The following is a 22,994-nucleotide window of genomic DNA, read 5'->3' on the forward strand; positions in this document are numbered from 1 at the left end:
CAAAATAATTGACCCCGTGTTTATAGTAATGACAAAATAATTGACCCCGTGTTTATAGTAATGACAAAATAATTGACCCCGTGTTTATAGTAATGACAAAATAATTGACCCCGTGTTTATAGTAATGACAAAATAATTGACCACGTGTTTATAGTAATGACAAAATAATTGACCCCGTGTTTATAGTAATGACAAAATAATTGACCCCGTGTTTATAGTAATGACAAAATAATTGACCCCGTGTTTATAGTAATGACAAAATAATTGACCCCGTGTTTATAGTAATGACAAAATAATTGACCCCGTGTTTATAGTAATGACAAAATAATTGACCCCGTGTTTATAGTAATGACAAAATAATTGACCCCGTGTTTATAGTAATGACAAAATAATTGACCCCGTGTTTATAGTAATGGCAAAATAATGGACCCCGTGTTTATAGTAATGACAAAATAATTGACCCCGTGTTTATAGTAATGACAAAATAATTGACCCCGTGTTTATAGTAATGACAAAATAATTGACCCTGTGTTTATAGTAATGACAAAATAATTGACCCCGTGTTTATAGTAATGACAAAATAATTGACCCCGTGTTTATAGTAATGACAAAATAATTGACCCCGTGTTTATAGTAATGACAAAATAATTTACCCCGTGTTTATAGTAATGACAAAATAATTGACCCCGTGTTTATAGTAATGACAAAATAATTGACCCATTGTTGATAGTAATGACAAAATAATTGACCCATTGTTTATAGTAATGACAAAATAATTGACCCATTGTTTATAGTAATGACAAAATAATTGACCCATTGTTTATAGTAATGACAAAATAATTGACCCATTGTTTATAGTAATGACAAAATAATTGACCCATTGTTTATAGTAATGACAGAATAATTGACCCATTGTTTATAGTAATGACAAAATAATTGACTCATTGTTTATACTAATGACAAAATAATTGACCCCGTGTGTCTCAAAGATTTACTCATACTAACCGCTATCAATATTGTCTGGACAAAACTAGTCATTGATTTGATTTGAACATTTGAGAATGATTCTTCAAGTTCAAAGCTTTCCCATTTCACTCTAGATTAATAAATAAACGTTTATTATCATTTGAAGTATTTGTAGATGAGTATATGATTTTAGACGCCCTTTATATGAGAGAAAGAAAACCGAAACTCCAAGTTAAACTCTACAATCCAAATTTATAGAATAGCATTCTTTGAAACTCTGCGGAATAAGGACTTTGTAAATTGTTTTTTGTTTTTCTGTCGAACAATAAATATTGATTGCAAAATTCAACTTACAGTCTTACAGTTTCAACTTTCTTTCTCTCATAATAAGCTTTACTCTTTATTGTGTATTAAGCTTTTTTTATTCGGTTGGGATTAAATTATCTATATATAAATACTGGTATTTATATTAGATTGAAGTTTACCATTGCGTATATCAGGTAAACACTACATCCTTATATATATATAATTTCATCCAAAGACGCAACTCTTCAGTATAGCTAGATCACTATATATATATATATATACAGTTGTGCGCAAAAGTATTCGACCCCTACCAAAATTGTCTTATCTCTTTGAATGGATTCTTCAATAATCTTTAAAACCTTCTTTAACGACTAAGTTCGAATAAACTGTATAGTTTTCAACAAAAAATAATAAAAAGTAATTAGTGCTTGATAATTTAAATAAATTTATTTACAAAAATAAAAATATGGATGTTGCAAAAGTATTCGACCCCTTTTCATTAATACTTGGTTGAAGCTCCTTTGACCTTGATTACTGCAAGTAAACGTTTCCTATAACATCTAACGAGACTTCTACATCTGGTCACTGGAATTTTAAGCCACTCTTCTTGATAGTACTCTTTTAATTCAATCAAATTAGATTGTTTTCTTTTATGTACCGCAATTTTTAAATCATACCATAAGTGCTCAATCGGATTTAAGTCTGGAGACTGGGAAGGCCATTCTAGAACTTTCACCTTATTATTCTTTAACCATGCCTTAGTGCTCTTTGAAGTGTGTTTAGGATCGTTGTCCTGTTGAAAGGTATAACTCCTTCCATGCCCCAACTGGTTCGCAGACGGAATAAGATTTTCTTTCAGTATGGACTGATATTTTACTGAATCCATTTTCCATCGATTATGGTTAATCTTCCAATTCCATTTATACTGAAACAGCCCCACACCCTGATTGATCTACCTCCATGCTTAACGGTTGGAACGGTATTCTTCACATTATAAGCAGTATTTTCTTTTCGCCAAACGTAGCGTTGCTGGTTGCGTCCAAATAGTCCCACTTTCGTTTCGTCTGACCGAATTATATTATTCCAGTAATCAATAGGCATTTCTAGGAACTTTTTTGCAAAATTTAATCGAGCCTTTTGATGAGCTTTGGAAAGTAAGGGCTTCCTTCTGACAATACGTCCATGCAATCCAGCACGATTTAATGCCCTACGAATAGTTGACAAGTGTACATCTGAGCCAGCATTCTTCAAATCGTTCTGCACGTTCTTTAGGTTAGATTTAGAGTCTATTGAAACTTGTCTAACAATTTTCCTAGCCCCACGTGTCGTAATTTTTCTTGGACGACCTGATCTTGGAAGACTTGATACAATCCCTTTTACTTTCCATTTTTTGATAATGGACATAATAGTCGACCGTGGTATAGAAAAACGTTTGGAATTTTTTTTATAACCTTCTCCAGACTAGTAGGCATCGATTACTTTTTTTTTAATGTCTTCAGAGTTCTCTTTGTTCTTTGTAATAGTTGCAGATTTGTTGACGTGGAAAAAGAATTTTTTTTTACTTGAAACAATTATTCAATCATTCAATATGGCATTGAAGTTCAATTTGAACTAATTTTAGATTCAGTAGAGTCAGAAATATTATTTATAGGAAATAAATACAAGGTCAGACTAAAATAATAAACTTAATGACGCTTTTATTTAAACTTTAAATTAAAGGGGTCGAATATTTTTGCAACATCCATATTTATATTTTTTGTAAATAAATTTATATATATTATTAATATCGAATTACTTTTCCTCATTTATTGTTGAAAAATATACAATTTATTCATAATTAGCCGTTAAAAGGCGTTATGAATATTTTTGGAAGTATAGATTCAACGAAATAAGAAAATTTAGACAGGGGTCGAATATTTTTTCGCACAACTGTATATATATATATATATATATATATATATATATATATATATATATATATATATATATAATTTGGTGTATGTGTGTGTACAATGATTCACAAAATACAAGGAGTTAAATTCATGTTTAGTAAACTGATTGGATAACATATTTTGTTGTTGGTGTTTTAAATGTTTTTTCTTTTGAAATAATTTTAAAAGAAGTATAAAAAAATTAATTCATACATACATACATACATACATACATATATGATGATTGCAACGTCTTGTCAGACGAGTGCCACTCCCTCAGACATTTAAAATCCATGAGCCCAAATGCCTGAGTGAGTATCTATACAAAGATGATGTTACAGAGTCTTAGCTTTGTACGACAGCTAAGTCTCTCTCTCGGTTCAAAATGTTGAGATTCAGCAACAAGCAAGAGCAAGATAGCCAGCAACAAATTAAACTGCAGACCAGCTTAATGCGGGTACTGGTCTTCCGCTTTATGGTTTTTTAAATCAGAGATTTGCTTCTCCTAGAAAGGTTGCCTTCACCATGGCTTACGGGAGCCCGCTCCACCCCAATACACATATACACACACACAAATATACACGGTGCTAGTTGGCTGTTGACCCAGAAAAAGAGTTCATTCGCCCTTTGGGTATACATACATACATACATATATACATTTATATATTGGTAAGTAAATATTTTCGACCCAAACTGATGAAAAAGCTTGCCCTATCTCTGAATACCCTTTATGTCAAATTTCAAATATTTAGACCAGAAATTGTCTGAGTAATTTGGAAGAGACCGCAGAGGTAATTTTTTATTTATTTTACCTTTGCCCCCTATTATGACCCCTTAACATTTATTGTTTAGGGCTTAAATCAAGTTATTAACTTAGATCCATGTCCAAAGAACCTATATCTAAAATTGCGTAGACCGAAAATTGTCGGGGGAGTTTGGTAAAGTTCTCAAAGGTCAAATCGTTGAACTTTGACCACTTAATCGCCAAATTTCTTGCCAAAAACCGATCACATAGATTTTTCCAAATCTCAGTACCCTGTATATCAAATTTTGAATCTGTAGACTAAAAATTGACAGAGTTATTGCGTAGGGAAATGTACACAGACAGACACACAGATACACAGACACACAGACACTTTAACTTTTATAAATATATAGATATATGACTGCTACATTTAATCACATAAATTAATATACGAAAACATAATTTTATGCGTAAATTTTCAGTATTTACTTCAACAGTGCTCAATACATGAGTTGAGCTAGGTAGTAAGTTATATAAATATATATGGCGATTAAGCTACACAGAATATTCCGCGAATAGCCTGATGAATTCTCACGAGAATGAAATGCGGACTATTCTGTGTAGCTTAATCCTCATATGTATTTTTATAACTTACTATATATATATATATATATATATATATATATATATATATATATATATATATATATATATATATATATATATATATATATATATATATTAGTGTCGAGTTCCCACATCATTCTAATATGGGCATCGCTCTACGTAGAGTTGATATAAATGACCGTTCTCCACTGTGCATGTGTGACTCACTTGACGCGCCCATCCACACACCAGCAGCTAAAATCCATCTTTGTCTTGGTGATTCGCGAAACCGAATTGTTCTCACAGTTCTCCTGTTTTCTTTCCGAGCCCCCCCCACAAATTGGGGGTCTTGGATTCATGCCATTCGACACTTCAGAGAAACTATTTCAATTGCTCAAAGAAAAACGAAGAAAATAAAGAAATGCGAAAGGAGATAGTTTTCTTTTTTTGTTGTTGTGTGCTAATTTTGTTGGTCGCGCCCCAGCGCCACCTAGCGGCTCTCTGCGCCAGCGCCACCTAGCGGCTTTCTGCCAATGTTGAGAAAGACTTTTTTCTCTTCTTTTGTTTTATTTTATTTTTATTTATTTATTTATTTATTTTATCCATGCGAATTGTATTGGAAAAGAAATTGTGGACAAGAAAAGCACTGGTCCCAAAAGGGTTTTTGATATATTTTTTTATGATATTGTTATTTTTGCATTTGACCTGAACACGTGGTTCAATTCATTCGCACTTGTAAAGGAAAGAAAGGAAAAAGAAGAAACAAAGAGAAAGACGAAAAAAAAAGGAAAACAAGTAGAAGAAGAAGCCTAAAAATTTTGATTTTACATTTTCTTTCTTTCTTTTTTGCGCTGATTCATTTCATCTCGTATATTTATTCTTTCTTTTTTTCTTTCTCTTTTTTCTTTTACTTTAGTCTTTCTCCTGCTCTCCCATTATTTCGACCAAGTCTCACATTCTTTTTTGTTCTTACATTCTTTCTTTATTTATGTATTCCTTTCTTTTTGTTTTTTGTTTTTCTTTCTTTCTTTCGCCCTTCTTTCTTTATTTTTCTTCGTTCCTTTCTTGTTTTTTTTTCTCATTGATAGTACACACATGAAACTCTTACCCCTTTTGAAGTAATCTCCTCCGACTGCAATACACTTGGTGTACTATTTTAACAATCTTTGGAAGGCCCCGTGGAAGTTCTCTTGTGTAAGTGTGCGAATGACCCCCGTCACAGCCTCTATCATTTTTTTAATTGTGTCATAACGACAACCTCTAAGGTTTTCCTTGAGCTTAGGGAATAACCAAAAGTCACAGGTCTGGACTATAGGGAGAGTGACGAAACTGTCTTGGTGCCAACCTTGGTCAAATAGTCTGTGACAAGGAAGAAGTTATCGACTGTTGCATTCGCATCTTCAATTGCTCGTGAATAATGTTGTGTACAGTTCCCACACTGACATCAAACTGTGCACTTATTGTCTCTATAGACACACGACGGTCCTTCTTATCCTCGAGTCGCCTCTTGGCCTCGATAAGTGGTGATACCTATGTAAAAAAATTCTTTATTTGGTCAATCAACTATGGTGTTCTGACTTCCTTACTTTTTCCACACCTATCATCATTTCTTGAATATCTTGTGCCACTCAGATACTGATGCTTCATTAATGCAAGATGGTCCAAAAGCAGTCTGAAGCATTCCACACGTTTCTGTGTCATTTTTCTAAGTTTAAAATAGAATTTTATTGCATATGGTTCTTCTAAAGTTTCCTCACGTCCAGATTAGTGAAATTCACCAGTTGTGACAATCAGGATTTAGTAGGGTGTATTCCACTTCCTGATGTAATTGTTCACATGAACCTGAATTCATAAAACTTGGTCAGTCATCTCATAAGATGTATAGCAATAACATTTTTTCTCCATTTTCATCCCAAACAAGGAACAGTGCCACTGATCTAGGGAGCTACTATCGGGGCCATAAGTTGCAGGGATACTATGTAGGGAGTTGAGCAGCAAGATGTCTATTCACATTACACTTGAACTTCTGCATGACAGTACATTTGGGAAAGCAGGAGCTCGGAAGGAAATTCCAAATTCTAGCAGTTCTGGGGAAGAAACTATTAGAGTAGAAGGTTTTCTTACATCTAGGAATCTCTAATGTGTAGGGGTGGGATTTTGCTGCTTGTCGGGTTTGTCGGGGCTATTTATGTCGAGGGGGTGCAAGGGCTTGTAGTTCGTCGGGGCATTCACCATTAAAATACTTTTAGAACAGGCAGAGGGATACAACATTTCGTCGATGGGACAGAGACTGAAGCTTAGATAATAGTTCAGGTTGGCGACTTTCTTTCGACCCTGTCCAGGAGCGAGAAACTAGTAGAAGATGCACCAGCCCAAATGTGATAATAATATTCAATACATAGGCGAATGGTGGTCTTGTAGAGGTACAGGATACCTTCTAGCACGTTAGAGAGCTCTGTTCCGGCAGATGCCGCAATCAAAGACCATATGTGGGGGGCAACCCAACATATAAGACCATTGCTCTTGTAGCTATCAGTTATTGGTCAATATAGGGAAACCTTCATACCAATTGTCACTATCCAATTCCCCTACTCCCCGGGGAGCTACCCCTCCACCTTTCTCCAATCTCTCCTCATTAAAAAACTGTTTTGTGCCTAATTTGCTCAGTGGGGAAGCAAATAAATACAACCCATCTTCCTCACTGCGGCCTTAGCAATGCTCTTAATGTGTTTGTTCCAACTCATGTTCCCTGTGAACGTTAAGCCGAGGAGTTTGAAAGAAGTACTTTTAGGTAATGTATCTTTAGCTATAAACATACTGAAGTTTCAAGAGTCTACGAAAATTTTAAATGCCTAAAAAAAGTATGGGACGTATTGAAGGCATCTCGTATTTGCTTCTTTTCTTGTTTTTATTTCTCCGTATTTTTACAATTATTGTTTCTTTTTTTTTCTATTACATATGTGCCTTCTTTCTTGTTTTTTTTCCTACGCATTTAAACAATTTTCTTTAATTGCGACTGCCTTTCTTTTATCTTCTTTTCTTTCTACCCGTTATCACATATATATCTCTTTCGTCCGTTCTTTCTTTCTTTTCATTCTTTCTTTTCGTTCTTTATCTGTTTCTTTCTGTCTACATTCTCTTTTTATTTCTTTCTTTCTACATTCTCTTTTTCTTTTTCTTTCTTTCTTTCCACATTTTCTTTTTCTTTTTCCTTTCTTTTTTCTTTTTTCTTTTTTCTTTCAACATTCTCTTTTTCCTTTTCTTTCCTTCTTTCTTTCTTTCCATTCTTTCTTTTCGTTCTTCATATATTTCTTTCTTTCTACATTCTCTTCTTTCTTTCTTTCTTTCTTTCTTTCTTTCTGCTTTCTCTTTCTTTTCCTTTTTTCTTTCTTTCTGTTTTCCTTCTTTTTCTTTATTTCTTTTTTTTACAATTATTCTTTCTTTTTTTTTCTATTACATATGTGCCTTCTTTCTTGTTTTTTTTCCTACGCATTTAAACAATTTTCTTTAATTGCGATTGCCTTTCTTTTATCTTTCTTTCTTTCTTTGTTTCTGACCGTCATCACATATATATCTCTTTCGCTCGTTCTTTCTTTCTTTTCATTCTTTCTTTTCATTCTTTATGTGTTTCTTTCTGTATACATTCTTTTTTCTTTTATTTTTCTTTCTTTCTTTCTTTCTACATTCCCTTTTTCTTTTTCTTTCTTTCCACATTTTCTTTTCCTTTTTTCTTTCTTTTTTTTCTTTCTACATTCTCTTTTTCTTTCTTTTTTATTTCTTTCAATTCTTTCTTTTTGTTCTTTATGTATTTCTTTCTTTCTACATTCTCTTATTCTTTCTTTCTTTCTGCTTTCTTTTTTCTTTCTTTTTTCTTTCTACATTCTCTTTTTATTTTCTTTCTTTCTTTTTCTTTGCTTTCTTTTCCTTTATTTCTTTCTTACGTTTCTTTTTAATTTATAGACGTTATCTCATTTTTTATTTTTATTTCTTTTATTTTTTTTCTCGTTACATCTCGTCTTCCTCCTTTCTCTTTTTCTTCTATTTTCAATTCTTTCTTTTGACCCCCATATCAAATTATTCTCCTTTCTTCTTTTATCTTACAATACCTGTGAAATCCGATGTTGCCCGGGATTTAATGGATTTCAACGAATGTTTCACCCATTTTTCAATCAAGTCGATTGATTGCCTGCTCCAGTTAGGGACCCACCGCGATTCACCGGGAGGAAGCTTCACATGCCTCCCCACTACTTCACAATATATTGTTGTCTACATCGCGCCGTTGCAATGTTGATTTTATAAAATGATTTTTATATAATGATTTGAATTCAAGTGTAAAATATAAAAGTCAAGTATCGTGGTTCAGTTGTGCTTTAAACAGAAACATTCATTTTAAAAGCATCCCTGTCATATCCAAGAACCCACTGCCAATTTTATATGCTGAGTTTTTTGCTTGTGTGGTAATAAAACTTTTCAAATGCACTTGTGATGGTCAAAATCGTTTGTTCTTTCTTTTATGAGATTTTTTCGATTATCGATATTTATCGACAAGATTCCGATACAAAACCTATTTAAGAACACTACCAGATACATATAGTACATTTGTCTGGAGTTTCATAAATATCGGCTAAGCCTTTTTGGAGTCCGTAGGGAACAGACTCATACACAGACAAAGTTCCTTTTATATCATAGCAGATAGATAGATTAATAGATAGACAGGTCGATAGATAGACATATCATACTTTCATCTTTCTCTCTTTCTTTTTATACCTTCTCCTTTCTTTCGTTTCCTTTCGTTGATCTTCCAATCTTTTTTCTACCTCTTTTGCTTTCTTCAACATCACATGCCCTTTTTTCTCCTCCTCGTTTTCTTTTACCCTCTTCTCCATCTCCCTCTTATACCTTTCCTCCTCTGTAACCCTACATTTCTTTTTATAATCTTTCTTTCTTATTATCTCCCTTTGTTTCGTAATATGTTTCCTTCTTTTCCCCTCCTCCCCTCTCTTCCTTCATTTCACCCTCTCTTTCTCTATCACCTTCTCTTCGTTTAACCCCCATCCTCTTTCTTCCATTCCTTATGCCCTTCCACCCTCTCTTCCTCCATCACCCTCTCTTCGTCTACCCCCTTTTTTCATTCCTCCTCCCTCTCACCTACTCTCTTCATCTATCATCTTATCTTCCTTTCCTTCTATCTATTCCTCTTACCACTCTCTTCCTCTATTACTCTCTTTTCTTTCCTACCCCTACCCTTCCCCCTTTCTCTCGCACCCTATATCAACTACTCTTCCTTCCCCTTTCCTACTCTCTCCCATCTTCCTACCCATCACCTTCTCTATCACCTTTTTTTCTTCCTCCCATCCTCTCTTCCTCTATCATCCTCTCTTCCTTCCTTTCCACTCCCACTCTCTCCATACCTCACACCTTTCACTTCCTTCCTTCCTTCCCCTTTCAACTCTCTTTCCTTTCATCCCACTCTCTCCTACTATATCACCCTCCCTATTTTCCTTACCTTCTCCTATCTGCATACCTCTCTTCCTCTATCATCCTATTTTCATCCCTTTTCCTCTCCCTTCTTCACACCCTCAATTTCTCAATCACCCTCCCTTATTTTCTTCCCCTCACTCTCTCTTGATACATCACACCGTCGCTTCCTCTATCACCCTCTCTTCCTTTCCCTATCTCTTTCTTCCTCGCCATCATTCTCGCTCGCCCTTCTCACCTATCAATTCCGCTGTCACCCTTTCTTGCTCCTCATCAGAATTCATGACTAGTTCTAATTCGACGAGCGAATTTAAAATAAGGTACCTAATACTCAAAAGCAATTGAGAATCGCGAGGTCTTCAAGTGGGAGTGGGGGACAGAGGTTAGGGGACTCGGATGAAGGAGGGGGGCCTTTTCTGTAGTGCAGGGAGTGAGGAATGATTAAGAATTAGGACTTTATTCGAATTACATGCATTGAGAAGCAGTGTGTGTGTGTGTGTGTGTGTGTGAGTATGTGTGTGTGTGTGTGTGAGTGTGTGTGTGTGTGTGTGTGTGTGTGCGTGCGTATCAGCATGAGTATGCGTATCAGCGTGTGTTTATACCAGAAGAATGGCGAGAGAGAGAGAGAGAGAGAGAGAGAGAGAGAGAGAGAGAGAGAGAGAGAGAGAGAGAGAGAAATGAACTGAGAGAGGTAGGGTGATAGAAAGTATATATATATATATATATATATATATATATATATATATATATGATGAAAATAATGGAAATAGTATTCCGACAAAATAGAGAAAATAAAAAAGGAACAAACCGTATTATGTGTTCACCAACGTTTCGTCTTTATTTCAAGACTTAAGTCTCGAAATAAAGACGAAACGTTGGTTAACACATAATACGGTTTGTTCCTTTTTTATTTTCTCTCTCTCTCTCTCTCTCTCCCTCTCTCTCTCTCTATCTCTCTCTCTCTCTCTCTATATATATATATATATATATATAACCTCTTTGGGTTGAGCACTATCGTAAATAATCTCACTCGCTACTTAATTTGGCTGAAAAAATGTGAAGCTCGCGGTTTGTTTACAAACAAACGTTTGAGCACTTTACGAGTGGCGGACGGATGTTTATTTAAATAGACATTCGGACAGATTAGTTGCGGGCACCGCTTCCGTAGTCAGGGGGTAGAACTGCCGACTGTCATCACGACGGTTCTAGGTCCGATCCTCGGCTTGGGATAGGTGTTAGTCTAGCGGAACTGATGAGTTGTGATACAACGAAACAGGACTGTATGTCGATGAATAAAATATATTATATATATATATATATATATATATATATATATATATATATATATATAGATAAACAATATTACTTGCTTGGCCTTTGGGTCAAGATCAAGGGGTAGTATCTGTTCTTCAGATGCTACACTTCAATTTCTTATTCTCTGTTAGTGGAGGAGTGGAGTCCTTCACGACTGAGACAATTTTTTATTTTTTGTTCCTTTTCTCCACATTAAAAAACAATCCTGGTTTCTAACTCTGTCCTGTGGGGAGGCATTGTAAATAGGAACAATATATATATATTTATATCTCTAATAAAAATGGGGCTCCTTCAATCTTTAACAAACTATGGATACTCATGAAGGGGTGCCTGCCCGTGAAATTATTGTGGCAGTTAATGCGCAATCTCAAACAACGCATCTCCTGAGTCGGCATTGTTAAATACTAGTGGCAAGTGTATGTACAGGACGACTGGAAACAAATGCCGAGATAAGCGATATATATATACTAGCATTTCAGCCCGGCGTTTAGGAGGTGTATGTTGAGCAAAACAAAAAAAAAAAGAAAAAAGGGCGGTCAATTTTTTAAAATTTGACCGCTTTTATAACCCCTTAAAATTTATTGTTTTGGACTCAAATCAAGTTATTAAGTTAGATCCATGTCCAAGGAACCTATATCTAAAATTTCAAGTGTTTAGACCCAAAATTGTCGGAGGATTTTGGTAGAGTTCTCAAAGCTTACATCGTTGAACTTTGACCCCTTAATAGCCAAATTTCTGGCCGGAAACGGATTGCAAAGATTTTTCCCAAATCTCAGTACCCTGTATATCAAATTTCGAATCAAAATAGACTTCGAAGCCTCCTAGAAGATGTCCGTTTTTCTTCCCTGCAACCTTACTTACAGAAAAGATGTACCGAGTTTGTCTTTGCTTTATCGTTATTTTCATGGCAAGTGCTCGACTGAGCTTCAATCTAAACGTAGATTCCATGAACAAAGCTTTTTAGAACTGCACGCCTGTGGAACTGTCTTCCGTTTTCCTGCTTTCCAGCTGACTTCAATATGGTTGTCTTCAAGTCCAATGTAAACAAGTTCTTTAAGATAACAAATTTACTGAATTTCCATTACTGACAATTACTATATTGTCCAATTAACTACTGTACACTCTTTAACCATTATCCTCGAGTAGCCCCTGGGCCTTTATAAGTGGTGATGCATATATATATATATATATATATATATATAATTATTTTCACAGCCAGACAACGTCGCAGCTCACAAGAGCCATAAGGGCAAACAAACCAGAAGTCCAAAACTCGAGTTTCGCCCTCATCTGGACTCATCAGTTAGACACATCCGAGCTCAGGATTTGAAACTGGTCCGGGTTTCAATTCTGAGCTCGGATGTGTTTAACTGATAAGCCCAAATGAGGGCGAAACTCAAATCTTGGACTTCCAGTTTGTTGGCTATCAAGGCTCTTGTGAGCTGCGACGTTGTTTGTGGAAATAATTATATATACAGAGAGAGAGAGAGAGAGAGAGAGAGAGAGAGAGAGAAAAAGAGAGAGAGAAATAGGGAATATGGAAGGAGGGGGCTATACGTACAAGGTTTTAGTCAGGTCTTCATGTTTGTTATTAGCATCTAGAGCAAATGTGTGCGTGAGAGAGATGTGGAATGTATGAATGAGGGGTTCAGCCGAAGTACACCCATCCATCACTTGCTAATAGGATGACTCGACCATGTCTTCATTCAATTCCAAACTTGCCCACCCCTCGCCATCAAAACCTCAGTTCCATTCACCGATGATCTAATCGACTTACCCCGATCCATTCAAAATACTCTGGCTACTTAAAAAAATGCAAACAGAAAGTTTGTATATATTTGTTTTGAATTCGCGGTTTATTGTGCTTCTATGCATCCGTGGTGATTGAATCGCGAACGGATTCCTACAAAGGCCAAAATGCAAATGGCTATATCTGTTTATAGCCTTGCCATCTCCGCTTCATTGGAATGCGCTTTATTTCTCACTTGGGTCGGGATAGCAAGGCGAAAAGAACCGATGACTAACATAGCAGCTTCAGCTCGTGCGTGCACACAGACAGACAGACAGATAGACACACACACACACACACGCACACACACACACACACACACACACACACACACACACACACACGCACACACACACACACACACACGCACACACACACGCGCACGCACACATACACACACACATATATATATATGACAAAAGTCTATATTCCAAATTTCAAGATGTTCATCTTACCGTTCTTTTGTTTAAGCATGTTAAAATGTTCAATTCTTTTTAACATGCTGCAAGAAATAAACGGTAAGATGGACAACATCTTAAAATTTTTAATATAGGCCTTTTCTTATATATATATATATATATATATATATATATATATATATATATATATATATATATATATTAGAGATGAGACGATTCCCATATTTTCCCGATTCTATACCAAATTACCTATTTCGTACTAAATTCCCGATTCCGATACAATTACCGATTCCGATTCTTCATAAATATCTGAATATTTAATTATAATTTTTTTTTTCGATTACCATATAAACACGTTAAATGAGCTTATATTTTCTTAAACATAAAATCACGCTTGTTGGAATCATCTATGGATTTTAGCTTTACTGGTAGTTTAAAATAAATATGAAGGTTTTTATCATTATTATCAGCAGTGGAAGATTTTGATTTAAATACCCCCCGCCAAAAAAAAAAAAAAAATAATAATTAAAACAATCGTTTTGGCATCGGAAAATGTATACAAATTTTTCCGGTACCGACTCTGAAACTCCAAAATGTTCCGATTTTTCCGATTTCCAATTCCAATTAATCGTCCTAACACTAATATATATCTATATCTATATCTATCTAACTACTTCCCATTTTAATTTTCTCGCGGTGCTATTTTAATCGCTTTTTTACAAGCTTATTAATTAAATTATAGGTTTTAATCGTCCTTTTTTAGCACCTTTAATTTACAAAAGCTCCTCCGTTGCTTTAATACTATTTCAATTGCTAACCATTTCTCCTGATGAGATGATGGCCGAAAGGCTCTTGAGAGATTTCCGCTTATTTTCAAATGCATTTATAAATTCTGTACCGCCAAACACTTTATATATATATATATATATATATATATATATATATATATATATATATATATATATATATATACATATATACGAGGGGCGTGCAATAAGTAATGCCCCTGACCCACTTCCTATAGCAGTAGAGCAACTTGGCACAGTTATTAGTCTTTCTCTATATAGGAATCACCCAGAGTTATGCATTTCTCCCATCGTTTGATGCAGCTCTGGAGATCTTTTTGTAGAACACCTCAGGTTGGTCCTCCAACCACGACGTGACTTCAGAAATCAAGGCTGCATCATCTGGGAAACGCTTTCCTTTCAAAAACAACTTCCTGGCTGGGAAGAAGTGAAAGTCAGAGGGTGAAAGTTCAGGAGAGTAAGTAGGATGGGGAAGGATTTCATAACCACACGCTCGTGCTTCTGATTTGGCGACATGCGAGTTATGGACCGGAGCATTGTCCTGCAGGAGGAGGGTACCTTTGCTGATCTTGCCCCGCCTCTTGATTTTGATAGCTTCTCTTAATTTCCTCAAAAGTAAAGCATAATAGGCTCCTGTAATTGTGGTACCTTTGCCAGGAAATCTGTCATCACTACTCCGTCCTAGTCCCAGAAGACTGTGAGCATGACCTTGCTTGCGGAGGGCTGCACTCTTGCCTTTTTTGGAGGTGGTGTGTCCAAGTGCTTCCACTGCATTGACTGGGCTTTGGTCTCTGGATCATAGTGATGGACCCAGGTTTCATCCTGTGTAATCAGTCTTTTGAAAAAGTTTGACTCATCTTCTTGGCACATTTCCAAATTTATCCTCCAGCACTCGACGCGTTCTTGCTTCTGGAATGGTGTGAGCAACCTGGGAATCCATCTGGCAGACACTTTATGCATATGCAAATGGTCATGAATGATAGTTTCCACAGAACCTGTACTAATCTTGACATCTTGGGCTATTTGGCGAATAGTAATGTGCCGATCTTCCAAAATGGCAGCCTCAACTTGACGGACAGATGCCTCATCAATGGCAGAAGGGGGGGGGCGACCAGGTCTGGGAGCTGTTTCCACAGACTTCCGGCCATGTTTGAATTTACGATGCCAGCGTTTTACAAGGTCATATGATGGGTCATTATCACCATAAGTTTCTTTCATTTCATCAAAACTCTCCTGTGGTGTACGTCCTTTCAAATACAAAAACCGGATCACTGCTCGACATTCAACAGGCTCCATTTCACAACTGACTTAGTTCAAACACCTGTAAAACAGAAACCACAATTAGTTCTGAGCTGTAATTTTCCACATAACCCGTAGAGATATAAATAATTGCACATGCAGAATTTCAGCTATATCAAACAACTGGAAGTGGGTCAGGGGCATTACTTATTGCACGCCCCTTATATATATATATATATATATATATATGGATGGTAATTAATAAAAACTGAAGAAAATGCTCAATACCGTAGTAGAGCAAATATGCGTTTATTTTTTATTACCGTATCTTTCTGTTAAGTTACATTATTGTTTCGGCTACACGGCCGTTTTTTGGCCGTCAGTAGCATCCTCAGACTTTTTAGCGTCTGAGGACGCTACAGACGGCCAAAAAAAAAACGGCCGTGTAGCCGAAACAATAATGTAACTTAACAGAAAGATACGGTAATAAAAAATAAAACGTATATATATATATACACACACACACACACACACACACACACACACATATATATATATATATATATGTATGTATATATATATGTACATATATATATGTACATATATATATATACATACATATATATATATATATATATATATATATATATATATATATATATATATATATATAAATGAAATTTATTTATACAAACAAATAAATTTCATATACCTGCTCTGTTTACTCATTGAGCACTCTTTGGTAGACACATGTTATTTCATTCGATGCACTTCTAGGAAACTAAATTCTACTGGCTATATATATATATATATACATATATATATATATATATATATATATATATATATATATATATATATATATATATATATATATATAAACAAAATGAGCGAAAATCTATCCCTCAAGAGCTCTTTCACCTATCATCCTGTTAGGAGAAAATCGATAGCATACAATAAATAAAAATATTGAGGAAAGTAAACCAGCACGTTTCATCCAAGATTAGACAGGTAGGATACGTTAGTCTCTTTTCCTTTGCAAAGTTGAACTCTTCTATTAGCCAGCATTTGGTTAAGAATCCATGTTATGCCAATAAGTACAAATACCTTAATTTCCTGCTCTTTTTATTCAGCACTATATTTTTTTAAATCAATTTTCACCGCAAGCGCCACTTTAAAGCAGGGGGCTAATTAGCAGGGACATTATGAACGGAGATGAGTAGAAAGATGTTTACTCACATCACACTTGAACTTCTGCATATCAGTACAGTTGGGAAAGCAGCATCCCGGAAGGGAGTTCCAAAGACCTGCAGTTCTGGGGGGAAGAAACTATTGGAGTAAAAGGCTTTCTTGCACCTAGGGATCTCTACTGTAAAGGGATGAGACTTACTAGCTTGTCGGGTTTGTCAGGGGTAGTTACGTCGAGGAGGTACAAGTGTTTGCAGTTCGTCAGAGCATTCACCATTAAAGTATTTGTAGAACAGGCAGAGGGATGCAACATCTCGTCGATGGGACAGAGGCTGAGCCTAGATGACAGTTCAGGACCTATCAGGTTGACGACTCTCTTTTGAACCCTGTCCAGGAGCGAGAGACAAGCAGCAGATGCACCAACCCAGATGTGACAACAGTACTCCATACATGGGCGAATGGTGGCCTTATAGAGGTACAGGATACTTTCAGGCGTAAGTAGTTTTCTAGCACGGTAGAGGGAGCCAACCTTCCTTGCAGCAGCCTTGTCAATGCTCTCAATGTATCTATTCCAGTTCATATTCCCTGTAAACGTATAGCCGAGGAGTTTAAAAGAAGTACTTTCAGGCAATGTGGTCTTGGCCATCGGTATTAGTGGTAGAGAAGGTTTCTTGTAGTTATTAAAGGAAACAAGCTTACTCTTAGCAGCATTGAATGTGACCATCCATTTTTGCCCCCATTCCACTACAGATTGGAGGTCATGCTCTAGTGTTTCTGCCATTTCCTTGGATATGTGTTCATTAGTTTTCCCCTCATATTTGTTATAGAGAGTGGTGTCATCGGCAAATATACCCATCTCCGATACAATTTTATCAGGGAGGTCATTTATGAATATCAGGAATAATAGAGGTCCAAGGATAGACCCCTGAGGTACTCCCGCATTTATGTCATATTGTTTAGATGTACGACCGTCGAGGACAACTTGGATTTTTCTCTTACTTAAGAAGGATTTAATTAGATTATGAATTCTTCCAGTGATTCCATATGATCTAATTCTCCTTAGAAGACCATCGTGCCATACCCTGTCAAAAGCCTTAGATATATCAAGGGCTACCGCTCTACCCTCCCCTGTTTTGTCCAATGAACGGTATATACGTTCAGAAAATACAGATAAGATATCTGCTGTTGAACGGGCTTGCCTGAATCCATATTGTTTGTCCGTCAGGAATTTAGCAGCTGTTAGGTGCTGGACTAGGGCTTGATTAACTAAGGACTCAAATATTTTGGCGAAAAGCGGGAGGAGGCTAATGGGGCGATAATTTAGTGGGGCAGTTCTTTCCCCAGAATTCTTGAAGACTGGTACTACAGAAGCAGTTTTCCAGCAGTCGGGAAAACAAGATTCGTTAAGGCATTTATTGTAAAGTTTGGACAGAACTGGAGCAACCTCGGCAGAGCATTTTTTTAATAGCACAGCCGGGATGAGATCTGGTCCACATGCTTTAGAGGTGTCTAGGTTTTTTATAATTGTTAAAATCAATGTTCTTTTTTTTTTACTTTTATGCAAATAATCGTTGATGCCGGAACTCACCTTGAAAACAGGAACGGTGATCACCCATTCACAGTGCAAATTATGCGGGTAGTTTCGAGGCCAATTTGGGGAGGCAAGGTTGCCCCTTTCGCGGTTGAAGAAACCACCACAGTCTGTAAAGAAAAGAAGAAGTAATTTATTTGATGGTCTACTGACATATATTTTGAGCAAGGGGAGAAAATAAAGTATTTAATATAATATTACCAATAAGATTGTGTAAATAAAAACAAAAATTGTACAAACCCTCTTACGGTAAAATGGAGATATTCCCCTGTCAAACTTTATTAGAGTAACATCCTTTTATCAACCATTTTTTTTCACACATACGAAACCACGGCGAAAAAAAAAAGCCAAAAACTGAAGAAAAGAACAAAAAAACAAACAAAACAAAAACAACTCTAAGAATATGAAACCATCTACGGAGCCGGTAACTTTTCTCCTTTTTTTCTAAGATGGCAACAAACATGCTTGGTTGAAGGCCACATCGACTGAAACGTTGCACAAGTAATACTCAAAATGAGAACAGTAGTCCAATAAAAACAACCAGCCCTCATTAAAAAAGTCAGTACTGTAAAAAATTTAGAATGACTATTCAGGATTATATAACCAATAAAATGTATAACAATGACAAATCAAATAATTTAATTACGGATGACATTGTATAACAATAACAAATCAAAAATTTAATATTTAATATTATAACATTGTTAACAATAACAAATAAAACAAGTGAATCATGCATGGTCCCCCGTGAGTGCACAGTGAACAAGGCAAAAAGAAATGACTAAGTTCAGCATTTGCCCTCCCCCATTTAGCCCAAAATGTCCCCAGGGGACGTCAAATCCTGGTGAAAATGAACAAACGGTGCAGTTTTAGGCCTTAACATATGTAAATTTGAATTATGCACCATGCATAAAAGAAATGACTTTGTCCATCATTTGTCCCCTTCATTTAGCCCCAAAAGTCCCCAAGGCCTTAACATATTTACATTTGAGTTGAGCACCATGCAAAACTGCAAAATAGACATACACAGAAAATTTTAGACAAATATGGTAAAGTAGTCCCCCAAATGGAGTGTTTTTATTAGCCCTAAAAGAGCCACCGGGGCCCACCCAAGAGTTATCGCGAAGTATAGACAAAGAAAAGTATATAGAAATCAGTTAGGTACAATTATTCGGAAAGTTTTATAAATATCCAAGGTATCAATTTTTTTAATAAGCACAAAAATGTGGAAAATCCGTACTGTTGCTTTTTTACTTATATCATGTCTAATACTGTTTATTACAGGTTGGAACGAAAAATTACACGACCATCTACGACCACACATCAAAGGCTGTAAATGACAGAGTTCTCTCTGATTCTCTCTCCTCCGATCTCGAGCGCGTGGTTCAGTGGGGGAAGATGTGGCTGGTTACCTTTAATGCATCCAAAACCAAACTCCTATCCTTACATCATCAACGCTCTGATCCCTAGCTGGCATCAATTGAAATGGATGGCTCTCGTCTGGGTGAGGCCCCGTGTTTTGACAAGCTTCTGGGTTTGATCTTTATTCCTGATCTGAAATGGAACACGTACATCAAGTCTGTTGCCAAGGTCGCTGGAAAGATGGTGGTATCCTTCTACCGCTCCAGAAGATATCTCACTACTGATGCAATTCTCTATCTATATAAAAGCCAAGTACGTCCAAGGATGGAATACTGTTGCCATATCTGGACAGGAGCTGCTAAAAACAGCCTATCCTGCCTTGACAGAGTACAAAATAGACTTCGTGGCTTAGTGGGGGATGCCCTTTTCTCTACCCTGCAACCTCTCTCCCATAGAAGAGACGTTGCAAGCCTATCCTTGTTTCATCGTTATTTCCATGGCAGGTGCTCGTCTGAACTCCAATCTCTGGTCCCCCCTCGCCAATCTTTCACGAAAAACACCCGTCTAGCTGAATCCACTGTGAAAAATTTCCCCCACTCTATATCTGTGCCTAAATCAAAACGCGGATTCCATGAACAAAGCTTCTTTCTTAGAACTGCACGCCTGTGGAATCCTGTTCCGTCTGCCTGCTTCCCTCCGGACTACAACTTGGATGTCTTCAAGTCCAATGTTAACAAATTCCTAATGAACCGCCCCCTTAATTAAACACTTCATCAAATCTCCACACTAACGTAATGTACTTGCAATAACCCTTATTCCTGAGTGGCTTCCGGGCCTTGATAAGTGGTGATCACTGTTTAAAAATAAAAAAATAAAAATTATATAAAAAACAAAACAAAAATAAACAACAACAAAAAACGTAAAATATATTACAAGGAGAGAGTGTGCATTGTACAAGTCCACCCTTTTTTGTGTATTAACAGCCCTCCAAATATCAAGAAATAATGATTAATTGATTAAGTAATATTTAACGGTGAGAACTTTTCAAAGCAAACCTTAAAAAAAATAATAAAAATCCCTCTACATGTTTTGAAGTGTTTCTACGTATTTTAAAAATGTTTGGTACTTATGACGCCTCCCCCACTCCGTCTCCCCTCTCTGCCCCCATCCTCTCCACCAAACTTGAAAAAAACAAAAACGATTACATGTCTCGCTACGTCGCTAAGATGTGGGGGTCTCATTTTACGTTAAATTTATATAGGAAAGTGGACCCCTACGCTAAAATATGAAATTTTAATTATTAAAAAAAAAATCCATTATTTATATTATCTTTAAAGGCCGTTGAAATGTATTAGCCAAAAATATAGATTTTGATTTCTTTTTAGGAGGTAAACTATACTAGATTAGGCCGTAAAATTCTTTTTAAATATGTAAATTAATCAAGTAGTTTTCTTTTATTTACATTAGCAAAACATCTTTGCTTTGTTTTTTTTTGTTTGAAAAAAAAAATTCCAGCTTGCAATGAAAAATATAAATAATGATAAATAAATAATTTTGGACACGAAAGACGTAGTTTTTTTTTTAAATATCCAGTTCTAGTTTTAATCACGCACAACTTGGATAAAGAAAATATTTAAAAAATATATGTAAGTGCACCTGAACAACCGGCACTCATTTCAATTTGTTCATGTTTTTTTTCAATTACTTCTGCATATTATTTAACACTAAGCTACCAGATTATAAAAAAAAGTTGAAAACAAAACAATATTTAAAGATTTAGAAGGGGATTCAGTTTCACATAAAACGGTCTAGTAAATCCCCTCCCCCCATTTGCAGAACCGATTTACAGCCCAGATTTGACGGTGGCTCCTTTAGGCCAACCCTGCCACTATTACTATTTTTTTCTTTTTTGTTTACGATTTTTCACTTATATAAAAGTTCGGTCTGCTCCTCCCTCTGTCGATATTTTTTATTTAGTCTACTCGTTGGCCCTTAAACGGTAAGATGAAAAATGTTCCAAATAAAGTGATTTTAGGATTATATTGTCTTTTGTTGTCCTGAGAAAACATTTTTTAAAGTGATGAATGAAAAAATAAAACCCAAGATGCATCCAGAGAACTAAAGCACTAATTAAAATGAAAAGACCTTACTAAAAGCACTACGAAAACACAGTTTCTACCTCCCCCCTGTAATCAGAGTTTTTTTTCTGTCTGTTTCGATTTACTCAAAACCGCACACACCTCGTCTTCTCATGTATCGTTCTCTTCTTCCTCTTCTACTTCTTGCTCTTTTTCTTCTTTTTTCTTCTCAGTCGTCAGAAGCGTCGTCGTTGTCTTGACTACGTTTTTCCTTCTCCCTTCTTGCTCACAGTGACCCGTTTTTATGCTAAGCTGAACTCTCGTGTGTGCGAGAGAACACGAGATTTTGCGTGATTACTTGGCAATATTAACCGGCTGCCGCCATCTTGCCATTTTTCTTTGGACGTGCCCGCTTTGCAGAGTGCACACCTCGAGCATTTGTCAGGTAAGCCCGTCTGTTCGCAATTTATTACCCCCCTTAGAAGGGAAAATATTTTAAAGTAAAGCCTACAAACATCGCCAGAATCCACAGAAGCGCCAATAAAAGCAGTAAATATCGTTATAAATATGATGATAGCTATATATTGTATATTAATATCTAAATTAGATTTTTTTTGACTAAACGGTATTAAATTACATTTATTTGTAAGGAAAACAGGTTAAAATAAGTTTAAATAAAAAATATTATTGATCTTGTGTATGCTTTGAATAGCAACGATGGCTTTTAATATCGGACTAAAGCTAGTGTGGCCATGAAATAGATAAGCAGAAGAATTTTGTGAAACCGGAAGTCACAAACCGGATGGACGGCTTAAACGCACAGACGAGCAAGACGCATGAGTTTTAAAAATAATATATATATATATATATATATATGTATATACAGAGAGAAAGAGAGAGAGAGAGAGAGGGAGAGAGAGAGAGAGAGAGAGAGAGACAGAGACAGAGCAGGAGTGAGATTGTATATTTATATTTAAATCTTTTTTTTTAATTAAAATGTTAAATTACGTTTATTTGTAAGGAAAACACGTTAATATAAGTTTAAACAAAGGAATATTGTTGACCTTGCGTATGCTTTGAATAGCAGCAGTGGCTTTTAATATCGGATTTAAGACAAGGCGTCATAAAATAGTTAGCAGACGAATTTTTTGGAAACCGGAAGTCACAAACCGGATG

The 22,994-nt window shown here is 35.9% G+C and overlaps 1 protein-coding gene across 2 annotated transcripts in view; it reads right to left on the reverse strand.

The window, feature by feature from the left end:
- The window catches only part of LOC145268648 (uncharacterized), a 366,656-nt gene that overhangs the window by 61,793 nt on the left and 281,869 nt on the right, over positions 1 to 22,994 (reverse strand). For both annotated transcript variants that reach the window (XM_080124130.1, XM_080124131.1), the window contains exon 6: positions 18,376 to 18,488. In XM_080124130.1, coding sequence (XP_079980256.1) covers positions 18,376 to 18,488 — 113 coding nt within the window. The remainder of the gene's footprint in view (positions 1 to 18,375; positions 18,489 to 22,994) is intronic.

This window comes from Euprymna scolopes, chromosome 44 (genome assembly GCF_053919585.1).
Source record: "Euprymna scolopes isolate OS-2025 chromosome 44, ASM5391958v1, whole genome shotgun sequence".
In the NCBI taxonomy this organism is placed as follows: Eukaryota; Metazoa; Mollusca; class Cephalopoda; order Sepiida; family Sepiolidae; genus Euprymna; species Euprymna scolopes.